The sequence below is a fragment of the Mastomys coucha genome, unplaced genomic scaffold (assembly GCF_008632895.1).
Source record: "Mastomys coucha isolate ucsf_1 unplaced genomic scaffold, UCSF_Mcou_1 pScaffold20, whole genome shotgun sequence".
Taxonomy (NCBI): Eukaryota; Metazoa; Chordata; class Mammalia; order Rodentia; family Muridae; genus Mastomys; species Mastomys coucha.
In genome coordinates, this window is record NW_022196903.1 from 135,637,792 (window position 1) to 135,651,541 (window position 13,750).

Consider the following 13,750-nt stretch of genomic DNA (forward strand, 5'->3'; position numbering starts at 1 on the left):
TTCTTCTAAGATGAATCTGAATGTATCAGCCACTGGAAGAATCAAGTGTTTTTCTGGGGTTTTTCACATTAGGGGATCTTAAATCATGTACTGCAATGCAAGGGTAACAAGGGAAGGCCTTCCCAAAAGTCAGTTCAGGAGGTGAGAACATTAGTGTGAGATAGTCACCTAATCAGGAGGTGGGTGAGCTAGTGTGGAGTTTACTATCTTACATTGTAGAATAATGTTGATATGCACTGTGTTTTTCTTTCCTTCTTTGCCTGCTTAAGACACCCTATGACTGGATAAAGCAAAATGTGATGGCCAATGGCAAAGACAGGAAGGGGTAGGTGAGAGTTTCAGGAAAAGATAGGAATGCTGGCAAAGAGTCAGGCACATGAGGATTGTCGTCCTGAACTCAGAGGAAGTCAGAGATATGAAACTAATGAGAGGTAACTAAAAGCTACAAACTACATAGTAGACATAGAATAGAATAAATGTGTTAAAATAAGTTAAGAGCTAGATGTGGAACAAGACAAGGTAAGGTCATAAGCATTGTTAATAAGACTCTGTACACTGATTCAGGAAGTGGGCATAACTAAGAAAGTCACCTGTTGTTAAATCATTGTTAATAACACTCTGTACACTGACTCAGGAAGTGGGCATAACTAAGAAAGTCACCCATACTTAAATCGTTGTTAATAAGACTCTGTACACAGACTCAGGAAGTGGGAACTCTGTACACTGATTCAGGAAGTGGGAACTCTGTACACTGACTCAGGAAGTGGGCAAAACTAAGAAAGTCACCCGTACTTAAATCATTGTTAATAAGACTGTACACTGAGTCAGGAAGTGGGGATAACTAAGAAAGTCACCCGTACTTAAATCATTTTGCTGTACTTATGAAGTTCCCATAGTTTGGAGCTCCACACATGGCTGTTCTTTGAGTCTCAAGTTATTTTGTTCTTTATAGATTCCCTAAGAACAGTGACATTCAAAGACTTGAACAATACTTTAATTTATGTGGCATGAATCAAGCACATAATGGAGATATTCTGACTTGAGGTGATTCCTGTTGATTCAGCCCCAGACTCCATGTTCAGGAAATGTGCTTGGTCTTTTATCATATATGCCTGTAAAAGCACTTTGTAAAGTGGATGTTTATGTACCTTCATGAGTGTATGTGCATCACACATGTACAAGTGCCCAAGAGGTCCAGAAGAGGGCATTCAATGCCCCAGACTGGACTTACAGGTGCTTGTGAGCACCTTAGCTTCAGTGTTAAAACCAAAGCAAGAACTCTGTATGAATGCTGTGATTGAGTGGAAATGCCTCCTAGAGGCTCTGGTATTAAATTCTTAGTCTCCTGTTGGTGGTGCTGTTTGGGGAGATTTATGAAGAATGCCATTGGAGACAGGCTTCAAGAGTTTAAAGCCCCACTTTACTTTCAGTTTGCTGTCTCTATCTCTGCCCTATACTACCTGCTTAGATGTGAGCTCTGAGCTTTGTATTCTTCCTACCATGCTTCTCTGCCATGATTGCTTCTCATCCCTCTAAGTCACCTAAGTGGGTGACCTAAGACCATCAGAAATATCAGACATTTACACTATAATCCATAAAAGCAGCAAACTCACAGTTATGAAGTAGCAAGAAAGTATCTTTACAGTTGGGGTCAATACAACATCAGGGACTATATTAAAGCGCTGCAGCATTGGGAATGTTGAGAAGCACTGATCTAGAACCATAAATATAAGTGAATTCTCCCTTGTATAAGTTTCCTTTATCATGGTGTCTATCAGAGTAAAAGAGAAGTAATTAATACTTCTAGGTTTGTACTTTTACACAGCATCTGGGTGTGTCTGTGAGGGCATGTCCAGAGACAGGCCATCATGGCTCTGACATAATCAATGGACTAATTTGATGATGCATTCATGAGACTTATATTATTGAGCAATACTGAAAGGTAAGAGGTGGGCTTATTTGGAGGAAGTTTATCATGAGGCTTGCATGGTCACAGAGATCATATCTTACTATTTCCTGAATATTTTTCTTTACTCTTTCTGCCCACCAAGAAGTAAAGACCAGTATCAGCCAACATTCATGCCATCATGATACTCTGTCCATAAACATGGGGCCAAGTGACCACAGGCTGAACCCTCTGAAACTGTAAGGGAAAAACAAAGACTTCCTCCCTTGGGTTCTTCCCCTGGATTTTGATAACAGTGATGTAGATGTAACTAATGCAGCATATGAATGGGCTAGAGCCAGTATCACAGGACTTGAGACCAGAGCAAGTAAGGGAAACCCCACTGTTGGTTGAACTTCAGTCATATCTCTGTTGAAGAGGAAAAAGGAGACTCAAAGGCAAGTGCCTGGCTAAGGAAGGAATTCTGAGATGTGCCATAGGCACCCACTTACCCATGGTGTACATCACAGATCCAGGAAAGCTTCTTCCTGCCTATATTTACCATTTGTATAATCACTGTGATGGATAGTTCACGTCAACTTAACACAAATTTAGACAACCAAGAAGAAGGAATCTCAGTTGAGGAATTGCCTCCATCATATTGGCCTATGGGTATGTCTATGATAAATGTTCTCCTTGGACAATTACTAAGAGATGACATAAAATACTGTGGGTGGTAAGACCCCTTGGTAGGTGAGCCAAGCTGTAAAATAGAGGTAGCTAAGCAAATCAGAGGAGCAAGCCAGGATGCAGCATGCCTCAGTGGTCTCTGCTTTGGTCTGTGTCTGCAGGTTCCTGCTTTGGTTTCTCTCATGGTGGACTATAATTGGTAAGCTATATAAATCCTTTCCTCTCTGAGTTGCTTTTAATCACTGTTGTATGACAGCAACAGAAAACTAAATAGAGCAATAACATAGAGCAATTCATATGATAAGCATGTGACAACCTGCTGGGTCTTGCGTTGGCTTTAAACTCTGTGTTCTGTTTTCCATACACAAGAAGCTGTTTGAGGACAAGTTGCTTGTAGGTGAAATCATTGTTTCATATTTGTATCTGTGTGGGCACAAGAAACATTCACTGTGAGGTGTTAAGTGCAAAGAAGGTTTCTGTAGATTACTGACTCCTGCTTCCCTGAAAGAAGGATGTCCAGGGCCAGTTAAGGTACTTCCACAGCATTCAGTCTAATAACTATGAATCCTGTGTAAGAACCAGCAAGACGATGCAGCTGGTGAAGTGCTTGCTGCACAAGCCTGATGACCTTGGAACCCACAATAAAGTGGAAGGACAGGAATGACTGCCTAAATAGTCTTCTGATATACACATGTAAACACACACACACATACACACGCACACAAATGAATAAGTAAATAAATAATTAGTAAAAGAAATCTATATCAATAGATTGGTAATGAAGTTCTAGATTTATATTACAGAACTGCATAAAGTTGGTGTGAAGGTCCATGCCTATCTCTGAAGCACTTAAAAAGTAGACACACAGGAACCAGAAGCACAAAGCCAGCCTTAGTTTTGCAGCAAGTTAAGGCCAACCTGGGTCTCATGTTAATCTCTCAAAAAAAAAAAAAACCCACAAAAACAATTGAACGAAAGTAAGTAGGCAGTATCATCAAAAGAACCGATGATCACTGAAAGCGTGCCACTTATTAAGAGTTAGCTTTCAAGTCCCTACATGTAGCTGACATAGGTTTCAGATCCTCTAATGACAACACTCTGACTTCTGAGTGACTATTCCCAAGAAATAATTGATGCATGATAAAGAGCAAAAGCAAATATAGAAAAAGAGACACAATAAAGTAGAATGAAGAAGACAAAATCTTTAGGAAGACACAACACAAACAAGACACCTATGCTGGGTTCACTGGCCTGTGCCTCTATCTTTTCTTTCTTTGAATTCAATCATCCTTTCATGTTTTCAATAACTTCAACAGAAGAAAAATACACACGTCATAATGAGAGGTGGCAGAATCCATCACCAGTCAACACAGTCAACATCATGAGACCAAGAGTACTAATAAATTATGGTTATTAATCTTGAGCAAATCACCAAGGATTGTTATCCTAGAAAGAAAATAACCAAATGCAAACGTACAGGGAAATGTGTGTATCTGAGTCTTACTCAATTTGAGAGTATTGTGGACTTATTTCTATGACTTTGTTAGATGAGAGACAGCTGGATGAAAAGCATGGGGTGCTGAATTCTATGTTAGGAGGGAGATATACTTGCCAACATAATCTCTATGCTATATCATATAGGACAGAGTCAGAATAACTTTCTATTAGAACTACTGTCTGGACATTCCCAAAGAGGTTGTTAGTGAATTTTAGCCAAGGGCTTTTGTTTCTCTTCCCATGATCCCATGAAGACTGGTCAGTATCAAAGAATTATCACTTTTAGCAGAAGGTGGAGAAACACAATAATAGCCAAATATTTCTTAACATTGAATAACATTAACATTTTATTTTAACATTAAATACCATTAACATTTTATCTTAACATTAAATGAAATAAAAAGTACAAATTTTTAGATTCCATTCCTAAGGTTTCAGTTCCTTTCAAAAATAGCCAAGAACTCAAATAACCATCGTTTGGTTCGATGTCCACTTAAAATTAAGTTGTTCATTCAAGGGCCATTTACTCCCAGAACTGGTAATAAAATGGCAGTAAAAGGTTTCAAATGAAATGAGGGAGACCATTCCTCAAAAATAAAGTGATATAGATGTGGAGATGTAGCTCAATTAGTCACTGGGGTCTAGCAAGCACCAATGTAGGATTTGATCCTGAGGAATCAATAAAATTACGTGTGGTGAGAAACACTTGTATTCTCAGGGCTTATGGGACGAAGGGTAGAGGATCCAAGTTCATGAATATTCTTAACTACAGAGCAAGTTTGAGGAGACTCTGCACTACGTAAAACTAGTGTTTCAAACAAAGAAAAAACAAACAAAAACAGGCTGTGTGATACCAAATTCCTTCATGGGTAAAGATGATTGTGTGCAAGTCTGAACACCTAGATTCCTCCTCACGTTCCAGAGTAGGCAGAGAGAATAGACTCCTCAGAACTGTTTCCTGACCTCACCTGAAATCACACACACATACTGCCACTACTACCATAACATATACAACCAAAATAGCTAATAATTACAAAACAACAACGCAACAACAATGACAACAAAACTGCAGATGAGGGACTGCAAATGCAGTCAACTGAAGCACAATACTATTTTGAGACTGGGATGTGGATATGCAAAGGACTCCACTGAAACCTTCTGAAAAAGACAAAAGACTGGCATTAACCAAATCTTTATGTTATACAGAATTTCCAGTTAGTATTCTGTTGTTATTCTCGCTTAGATATAAACAAATAGACAAGCCTATCATGGGGACACTTTATGAGAGGAAAGTCAAAGTCAAACGGAACTACACTTGAAGAAGCCAGAGACAATGGTGACAGAAGAGAGTCACAAAGGAAAAGACACTGAATTCTTGACAAAATAGCAAGATCTTCCCCCAGAATGATAGTCAAGTTAGAGAGGTGTCCTTGATAATAAAAATTCATAAATATGATAATAGCAGTGACATGCCCAATGAAAAGATTGGATGACAAAGTTAAATCTCCCAGGAAGCACCAAGGAGATGAGAAGACATGAAGTTAGGAAATGAAGATGGCAAAATATGAATGAAACATAGGGTGATGTTGCCCAAATTTCAGCTACGGAAAGGGGCGAGGAGAGAGGGAAGAATATAGTATGAAGGAGAAAAGATTATAAGAAATTTTGTAAAGTGTCCTGAGTGTAGGCAGCTGATAGAGCTGGCAAAGGAATTATACCAAGAGTTATCAGTTTCAGACTGTGGAGCTAAAAGCCATAGAAGATATCGGTCACAGGGATCAAAATAAAACTCTGATTCGAAAATCCACAAATTTTGAGACAATATCTTTCAAGTCTGTAAGAAATTTTTTTCTGTACAGGATGAAGAGTTGGGGAGTAAACAGCAAAACAGAGGGTAGCATGTTACTCCAGTGAATAGTTAAGAGCAAGAAAGAGACAAAGCAGGGAAGTTCTTACAGCTCATCCCTGGAATAGAAACACTTGGAACTGTGAGGAAAGGGCACCACCAAGAGTTTGAGGCAAATTTGAGCTACATAGTAAATTTCAGGCAAACCTCGGCTACATAGTAAGACCATGGTTTAGAAAAGATAATCAAAGTGGGAAGAGAGACATGGCTCTGTGTTAAGATCACTTGCTGCTCTTAAAGGGGACTTGTGTTTATTTTCCTGCACCCACATGGTAGCCAACAACCTTCTGTAACTCCAGATGCCATGTGTGTGTGTGTGTGTGTGTGTGTGTGCGTGTGTGTGTGTGTGTGTGTGTGTGTGTGTTTAAAACATTTTGTGTAAAATAGTGATGGAGAATTCCAAGCAGATGGCACTATAGGGGCAAGAGATATATAGAAGGCAGCAAGTGCATCCAGTTGACCACTGTGAAGTCACTGAAGTGTGTTGAGAGATGTTCACCCTGCAGTTGGCATGTGACTTGTAAGATATTGAGCAGTACAAACAAAATCAATCAAATAGAAAAAAATGAGCAATGTATAAAAATCAAGTAAAAATTGAGTTCTATATAAAGAATAGCATAATTCTATGGTAGAAAGTATTTTTAGTCAAGCTGATATAAATAGAAAAAGATTTAAATTACTTAACGCTACTGTATTAAAACGTAATTAGACACTCAGGTAAAGAAAGAAAAAAACTGAAAGCTGTCCCTAGAAAGCAGGAGAGAAGGTAAGAAATAACTCAATGTAATTCCACTTTTACAATATTCTGTGTAAGTTACTTTGGTAAATATGAAAATAGAAATCATCCTTAGTAACACATGATTATGTCACTGTAGACCTCTTGTGACCAACATATCTAAATTGTCGTGGTGAATGAGGCAGCACAACCCTTGACAGATTCTGAGAATCTGTTCATGAGTCTCAACTTCATGAAAGCTCTGTCTCCAGGTTCCTCTTAATAAATGGACTGGATGGGAACTTAAATGGACCTGAGGCCACAAGATTCACAAATGATATGTCAGACGGAAGACTCTAATTTCCATATCAGAATTCAGTAATATGAGGGAGCATGATTTCTCCCAGAGAGGAACTTCTGAGCCTTATTTCCTGTAGGTGAAAAGTGAACTTAAAATATCATCAAGAACTAGAATACTCACCTGTCCATGAGAAAATGAGGTACCGAGATTATGAAACACCCTAGGCCCATAAACAAACAACCGACACCAATCATGACAGGTCTGTGCAGTTTTTTTCCAAGATAACTCACAGGTATAACCACCACAAGGTATCCTGGGATGGAGAATGAGAATGCTTTTTTCAATAAAGTCTTAGCAACTCTTAGCCAACAGCTTCTCCAGCATTGTTAGTCTGGGACTCATTGTTTAACAACCACCTTAAGAATACAGGGACAGGATCTTAGGATGTTTTTCCTATTGATTTAACATGTAAATTATTTGTGATTCTAAGGGAAGGATCTCTTCCACTCTGGAATATATTAAAGACTCTTTTCAGGGTTATCCTGCCCTTGTTTTAGGATACAAAAGCAGATGTAGGCATTCATGTCCCTTCTGCTCTGGCCTCTCAGGCCTGGCTACACAGATTCAAATGGGTTCATGTTTTTAAACATACTATTTAAAAACACATTTATTGTTCAACATGGCCAAGCTGGATGCCTGCTTTTATTGTCACTACTTTCCTTAGACCTGACAATATTGTTTAGAGTCCTAATGCTACAATGACTTATTATTCAACTTTACATTGTGGGGAGTTAAAAAGTCAAACCAAAAATTCATCTTTTAAATATTATGAATAAACTAGATACTAGAGGCACCAAGAGTTCCATGTCACTTGGCTTGCAGAGGGACTCTTTCCCTCTTTTACACTTTGTACTCTCTTATGCCAGTTTATTACACAGAGTGAGGAGTAAACTCCAGTTTACTCACTCTTCTTAAGAACTGTGCCTTGCAGAACCCAAACCCAGGAAAGATTCTCCATCTTCCCTACGGACTCGGAGTGGAGAGCTGTCAACCTCACAGACAGAGTAGAGAAAGAGAAACATTTGCTCTCTTCTTTGGAACATAAATTGCCCCAGGCTTCTGCAACATCCTTCTAAAATGGCCATGAAAATTTCTTAGCTTTTCATTGAATATAAAATGAGAAAATTAGATATCAACACTGTCAATCTTCTGCCACTCCTTAAGAAAAAAAAAGAGAGAGAGTTTTAGAGTATGTAGCAGTCATTAAAAGATATGAAGATATTTTAATAAGCATTTCCTTCATATCAAACTAGGCATTCAATAAATTTCAGAAAGCATGTATCTCAGTCAGAGTAGATGGTCTAATGTAGGAAATGAGAAGAAAGTATCAACATATAACAGTAAATGCAATCATAACTCACCTATAGAGAAACTCCCACTGACAAGCCCAGATACATATGTAGGGAGACCAAATTGTCTTTCTATTTGTAGAAGCGTGGAAATCATGTAACTTGCTGTTAGTGATTTGGATACATAGACACATATTAATACCAAAAGAAACACCTAGGAAAAAATGTTCACGAAAATGAGAACTTTATTTTCTGATTGGGAATCTGTCCTCTCTTGATCAAAAAGTCTCTACCTGAGCCTGTCAATTGTGTTCGATATAAGCAGCCCTTGAACATGCAAGAAATGTTAACGTGTAATCTCTCCTCTGCCATGCTGTCCTCACTCTGTACATGCAGGTACATAGCTGGTTAGCAGTTGTGTTTTTGATAGGTATGGCTTTGCCTTTTTATTAGTGTACCTGTTCATACAGAAAAACATGGAGTTGTTCAATGAAAGACACAGCTATTGATGGGTCTTCACAACTAGACTGATATCTGCAGGACAAGTGTCCTGTTAAGGAAGGGAAAGAAGAGAACAAGGAATTACACCAAGGCATTGTGTCTCCAGTAAGCCTATATTCTCTCAGTAGGAATGACTGGTCTCTGGATGTCCTCAGCCAGTTCAACTTTGTTCTCTTTCTCTGCACTTTTGCACAAAAAGCTACAGTCTCTCAAGAGATTGCAATGGCCACAGCAAAGTGACCCATGTTTTTGTTCTTCTTTATGCAATATGCTCTATAACACTTTATCTCAGAAGTCCATGTGGTGTGCATGGCATAGATATCCAGAGCAAAACATTTTTGGACTTCCTTGGGTACAGGATAAAGGGTGGATATGCACTCATATAATACTCTGTTATATTAGAACTTCCTGCTTATGAATTTATTGACACAATCACCAATTAATTTGGATAAACCTGAGCAGAAACATCTGCAAAAAAGAATTGGGAAATATGAACACAAAGTTCAGTATAATTAAAAAATATAGATGTTTGTCTTCTAACTCCAAATGTGATTTCTCTTCCCACTGCCAGTCTTTCAGAAGGTGTGACTGAGACTTAATAATTTTCACCTGAGTTTTGTAATTCTGATCCTCTTCTTAAAAGCAAGGTCAACCAAATTTTTAAAAATCTATTTATGTTTTGTGAAGGAAGCTAAATAATTAAGGATCCCAGTGTTATTTCCCAAAACTATTTCTCTCTGTGCAGAACACCAAACCAAACCAAACAAAATAGTGGCCATGTTTATTCATGTCTCCTGCTATATTCCACCAGCATTTAAAAATCTAATCTTACTGACTTTTTTCTCAACACTCTGGAATCTGAAGCAAATTCATTTACAACAGTGTTTTCCTGCTTTTGCAGAGAGTATTCTCTTTTCTCCTTTTTTTTTTTTCATGGTGTCTTTATGTATATGTGTATGCCTGTTTGTGAGTGATGAGCTCATGTATGCATATGTACATATGTTTCCTCAGGAATTATGCTTAGAAACAAAACAAAGTGAAACAACACAAACAACAACAACGAAAATAGTGACTCTCACCAGCCTGGAATTTACCCAACAGTCTAGGCTGTCTCATTGGTGAGTGCCACATGTCTTCCTGACTCCAGCTCTATGCTGAAGCTATACTTACGCGTTACTGTGAATAGTTTTTATGTAGAATTTATGGACCGAACTCAGGTCCCCTACTTCCTAAGCAAGTAGTTTACTGACCAAGACATCTTCCCAACACCCTTGAGAATTTTTTCCTTTATTTTCTTTAATAGTTTGTATTGATTAAAATTACTGTTTGATAATTCCATACAGATCAGTGATTTCAAACAGACATGGTATGTTCGGATTATTATCTTCTTCCTTTATTCACCTTCTACTTTTCCCATCAAAACCCTCATTACATTACTTGGGAAACCCTCATTTTCCAAGTTTCATGGGTTTTGTTGACACAGGTAGCTTAATAAAGTCACTAGATTAGAACTAAACATTGGGATTTGATGAAGTCACCAGTTGAATATAGCTGAATTCATGCAGGCCATGAATTCCCCTGTCATGGGAGACCTTTCTTCCTTCCTTTCTCCCTTCCTTCCTTCCTCCCTTCCTCCCTTCCTTCCTTCCTTCCTCCCTTCCTCCCTTCCTCCCTTCCTTCCTTCCTCCCATCCATCCTTCCTTCCTTTTCCTCTTTCCTTTTCTTTCTTTCCTTTCTTTTTCTTTTCTCTTCTTTTCTTTTTTTCCATTAACACTTTAGTCACATTACATCCAGTTTCAATGTCCCCATCTACTCCAAGTCCTACTCTTGCATAGCCCTTCTCTGATTCCCCCTCCCATTTTATCTGAGAAAGTGAAGGACTCTACATGGGCACCAACCTGCTCTGGCACATCATTTCACTCCAGGACTAGGCACATCCTCTCCCATATAAGATTAGACAAGGCAGCCCAGTTAGGGGACCAAGATCCAAAGACAAGCAAGTGAATCAGAGATAGAACCTGTTCCATTTGTTGGGGACCCACATGAAGACCAAACTGCACATTTGTGACATACAGGAAGAAGGGCTAAATCAAGCCCATGTATGCTTTTTGGTTTGTGGTTCAGTTTCTGGGAGCCTCCAAGGGTCCAGGTTTGTTGATTCTGTTGGTCTTGTTGAGTTCTTATCCAGTCCAGGTCCCTCAGTCCTTCCCTTAACTCTTCCACAAGATTCCCAGAGCTCCATCAAATGTTTGGCTATGACTCTCTATATCTGTTTCAGTCAGCTGCTGAATGGAGCCTCTCAGAGAATAGTTATGCTAGGCTTCTGTCTACAAGCAAACAAATTATCATTAATAATGTTAGGGATCAATTCTTGCCCCTAGGATGGATTTCAAATTGAGCTAGTCATTGATTGGCTATTCCTCCACAATCTCCTCAGAATCCCTATACCTCTAGTATTCAGGACAAATTTTGGGTCAAAGGTTTTATGGGTGGGTTGGTGTGCTTATCCCTCCAGTAGGAATCTTGCCTGGCTACAAGACGTGGACACTTCAGGCTCCATATCCCCCACTGCGAGGAGTCTCAGCTAGACTCATTCTTATAGACTACCTGGAGCCTCTGAGGGACTCTTCAGAAACTGGCCAGGCTCAAATTTCCTGGGTTAATATAAATTCACATTTTTGTGATGTAAACCTAACTCATATTTTGTGATGTAAGAATACCATTGCAGCTATGAGAACAATAATTGTCTCTAAAATAGTAAAAATCAATCCAATAGCTAGCAAAGTGGCCTGTATTCTTATAAACAGTAATTGATATGTTGCCAATGTTAGAGGAAAATATTTATGTGACTGGACCATAAAGCCATCTTTACATATTAATCAACAGAGTGCTTCTTTCTGGGAACCACTTCCTTGCTGTGACCCCCAACCTTCTGTCAGAAACACCTGAAAGCTAAGCACAGGCTAAATTTGACCAGAATATAATATACACCTAAAAACCTAAAACATATTAAACTCCACCCTCCATTAGATCCTCTACTCTATCCATATATTTCTTTTAGACAGGATAAATTTGGGGTAAAAAGTTTTGTGAGTAGGTTGATGTGTTCATTCCTTCACTGAGGCTACAGGACATGGCCTCCTCAGTTTTCATGTCCCCAATGTTAGACACCTCAGCTGAGGTCACCTGAACTGATTTCTGAAAGCCTCCCCTATTCCAGGTCTCTGAGACCTTCCAGAGATTTGCCCCTCTACCTCCCATGCCCTTCAGCTGCAGATTTCTATATTTCTCCTGACCCTCTAGGTCTCACTCCTGCCTCTCCCCACAGCTTATCCTGCCTCCCCATTCCTCTTGTCTTCCCTCTGCAACCAAGTTTCCTCCCTCTCTCTGCCTCCTATGACTATTTTGCTTTCCTTTATATCTGATTCAAGTATCCTTTCTACGACTTTTCTTCATTTTTAACTTCTTTGGGTCTGTGGGTTGTACCATGTATATTTTGTACTTTATGGTTAATATCCACTTATCAGTGAGTATATATTACTCATTTACTTTTGGGTATGGGTTACCTCACTCAGAGACTGAAGGAAAGGACAACCAATTACCATCCCAACTCAAAATTCATCCCATGGGCAAGCAGCAGTCCCTGACATTATTAAGAATACTCTGTTATGCTTGCAGACATGAGCCTAGCACAACTATCCTCTGAGAGGCTCTACCCAGCAGCAGAATGAAACAGATACAGATAACCACAGCCAAGGATTAGATGAAGGTAGGAGCACTTATGGACAAATTGGGAGATTGATTGAAGGACCAAATGGGGTTGGGAATCCCATAGGAAGACCAACAGAGTCAACAAACCTGTACCTCTTGAAGCTCTCAGAGTATGAGCCACCAACCAAAGAACAGACAGGGGCTAGAACAAGGCTGCCAGACCATACACAGGGGCTAGAACAAGGCTGCCAGACCATACATATCAGACAGTAAGCTACATCTTCCTGGCTTCCTTGTTTTGCGTCAGTGGGAGAGACTTTATGTATCATGGTGGAGGGATACCCAAGGGGTCCCACAATTTCAGAGAAGAAGGGGAGGGGAGACAGAGGAAAAGAGTCTTGAGGCAGGGACTGGGAGGTGGAGCAGTTTTGGGAATGTAAGTAAATAAATTAGTCTTTTTTTTAAAGACCATCAAAATCAATGGTTTTCACCTCCCTAGTGTTTGTGAGTCTTTAATACAGTTCCTCATGTTATATTGACCATAACTATAAAATCATTTTTGTTGCTACTTCATAATTAATTTTGCTACTGTTATGAATTCTCATGTAAATATTTATGCTTTCTGATAGTCTTAGGTGATCCCTTTGATAGGATCATTTGACAACTCCAAATGTTGTGACCCACATGTGGATATCCAATGCTCTATATCATTTTTATAACATTTTCTGGATGAATAATTAAGGTTAAGCATATGTAATTATAAAACCAAATTCTTTAAGGCAAGACATTAACAACATATTGGGTAAAGTAGCTTTCATATTGCAAAAGTTCATGTAAACTGAGAAATACTATAAGTACTTTCCATGATTGTTTAAAAAGATTTCAATGAATACATACGTAGAAACAGTCCATACCTTGATCTTGGGCAAACATCTGATCCCAAGGATTAGAGCCCTTTTCTCAGTTTCTCCCATGTTCGTCTTCTGATTGTTTCCAGATGTCAACTCTTTAAGTGACTTACTGCTCTCTTTTCAAGAATAAAAGACAGTTATTAACTTTTTATTGAACTATAATAAGTCATTCTTAAAAAGAAAACAAAACATAAGAGAACAAACAATAAAACAAAATAACACAAACTATCTTAGGGCTAGGGTGTTTTATTCAGAGTTTCAAATCTTCTGATGAAATAACATGA

The 13,750-nt window shown here is 38.8% G+C and overlaps 1 protein-coding gene across 1 annotated transcript in view; it reads right to left on the bottom strand.

The window, feature by feature from the left end:
- Positions 1-13,529, bottom strand: part of LOC116098421 (solute carrier organic anion transporter family member 1A4-like) — a 34,543-nt gene extending 21,014 nt beyond the window's left edge. The window contains exons 1-4 of the mRNA XM_031381042.1: positions 13,470-13,529; positions 8,416-8,557; positions 7,175-7,307; positions 2,892-2,998 (exon numbers count right to left, since the gene is read on the bottom strand). Coding sequence (XP_031236902.1) covers positions 2,892-2,998; positions 7,175-7,307; positions 8,416-8,557; positions 13,470-13,529 — 442 coding nt within the window. The remainder of the gene's footprint in view (positions 1-2,891; positions 2,999-7,174; positions 7,308-8,415; positions 8,558-13,469) is intronic.
- Between the last annotated feature and the right edge of the window lie 221 nt (positions 13,530-13,750).